Below are 2,042 nucleotides of genomic sequence, written 5' to 3'. Positions count from 1 at the left end.
GCGTTAATGGATGCTGATGATGTGCAGTTTCTGCGGTTTTCCGGGCATTGTTTTGTGTGTTTTGTTTTTCTAATTGGATTTTGAGGAAATTAATTAGAAAAAAATATCAAAATTCTGTTAAATATTGTAAATTTAGAATATAGAAATGTCAAATTTCGAGTCAAAATCATTACAATAATAGACTTGACAATTATAATGAAAACTTGATCAAGTTGCCTTGATTATCAATGACAAATTGGTGTCTTTTTTTTTTTAAGAAAATTTCAGTTCTTTCATTAACTTAATTCTGATGTTAATATTTCTGTTTCCTTTGTTTTCAGGGTAAGTTTGATGAACGCGAATATTCTGCGTATATAGTTTATGTAGTTTGCGTTAATGGATGCTGATGATGTGCAGTTTCTGCGGTTTTCCCGGGCATTAATTTGGGAATGTCAAAATTATGGTGATAATATTAGTCTGCAGTTGCAGAAATTAGTATTAGTCCTGTACCTGTGAGATAGGGCTGCGGCCGGCAGTGGGCGAGCAGCAGATGTGGGTTGAAATGGGGCGGCCGACTGGCGACAGGTTTGGCAATGCCGCCTCCACCACCTCCACCTCCAGGCACATGTCCTCCCCCCAGGTACGAGCCTAGGCTCAGCAGGTTCGGAGGTGTCACCTGAACAATTGAATCTGCAAAAGAAAACAAATGAATTAGGAAAAAAAAAAGAAAGAAATTTGAGAGAATGCGATGGAGGCGGCTTAGGTTTGTCGAGGTGTTGTAGCGGCAGTAATAATCCGACGGGAGCGGCGTCTCTGAGGCGCCCGGCCGTGTGACGTCGCGGCCCCGAGGCGCCGCCACCTAAACTGACACGCACACTTCGCCGCCCCCGAACGCGCCCCCACAAACAAAAGCAAAACAACACCCGCCTCCTCGTGCTCATCCTAATCCTCACTCATAGCCACCAAACTTTACTTTATCTATATAGTTCTCAACCCTCCTCCCTCTCTATCCTACTTCGTGTTTACCTTCCCACCAAAACTAACTGATTCCGCATTCATACTTGCAGATTAGTTTCGAAGTAACAATTAGCAAGATCAAAGCGCATTTGAAGAGATCATCCAATTACGATCCCTTTTGATGCAATCTCTCTTCTATTCAATTCTCATGGATTAATCTAATCATTAATAGATATCCAAAATCTTTAATAGTACTTGTATATGCAAGTTACTTGGTCAATCACAATGTACAAGTACTTGCCAAATATTTGTACAAGTAAACAATAAATTTAATATTTTGAAAAATTTTTAAGTATGATTGAAAATCTTTGAAACTTTGTCTGAAAACTATTTACAAAGTAAATGCAAATTGTACTTGCCAAATATTTGTACAAGTAAATAACAAATTTTATTTTTTTTTGTAAATTTTTTTAAGTATAATTGAAAGTCGTTGAAACTTTGTCTGAAAACTATTATAAAGTAAATGCAAATTGTACTTGCTAAATATTTGCACAAGTAAACAATAAATTTTATTTTTTTTGTAAATTTTTTAAGTATAATTGAAACTTTGTCTGAAAACTATTTACAAAGTAAATGCAAATTGTACTTGCCAAACATTTGTACAAGTAAACAATAAATTTATTTTTTTTTGTAAATTTTTTAAGTATAATTGAAAATCTTTGAAACTTTATCTGAAAACTATTTACAAAGTAAGTAAAGAGGATTTTTCTTAAAGAAATTTTATGTTAGTCCACCAAATTTACATTAAATACGTTTACGTTTTCAGTGGAAATTACAATTAAATATTAAAATTTATTCTCCAAAAAAATTGTAAACATTGAGATCATTTAAAAATTTATCGATTTAAGCAGTGAAAATAGAAAATCTTTGAAACTTTGTCTGAAAACTATTTCCAAAGTAAATGCAAATTGTACTTGCCAAATATTTGCACAAGTAAACAATAAATTTTAATTTTTTTGTAAATTTTTTAAGTATAATTGAAAATCTTTGAAACTTTGTCTGAAAACTATTTACAAAGTAAATGCAAATTGTACTTGCCAAATATT

At 33.2% G+C, this 2,042-nt stretch overlaps 1 protein-coding gene across 1 annotated transcript in view; it reads right to left on the bottom strand.

Moving 5' to 3' along the window:
- LOC108563487 (homeobox protein DBX1) overlaps positions 1-2,042 on the bottom strand; it is a 15,283-nt gene that overhangs the window by 3,644 nt on the left and 9,597 nt on the right. Inside the window, exon 2 of the mRNA XM_017922178.1 lies at positions 490-669. Coding sequence (XP_017777667.1) covers positions 490-669 — 180 coding nt within the window. The remainder of the gene's footprint in view (positions 1-489; positions 670-2,042) is intronic.

The sequence above is a fragment of the Nicrophorus vespilloides genome, unplaced genomic scaffold (genome assembly GCF_001412225.1).
Source record: "Nicrophorus vespilloides isolate i.1.1-1 unplaced genomic scaffold, Nicve_v1.0, whole genome shotgun sequence".
Taxonomy (NCBI): domain Eukaryota; kingdom Metazoa; phylum Arthropoda; class Insecta; order Coleoptera; family Silphidae; genus Nicrophorus; species Nicrophorus vespilloides.
The sequence above is the reverse complement of the archived record's forward strand: the minus strand, read 5'-3'. Positions and strand labels throughout refer to the sequence as shown.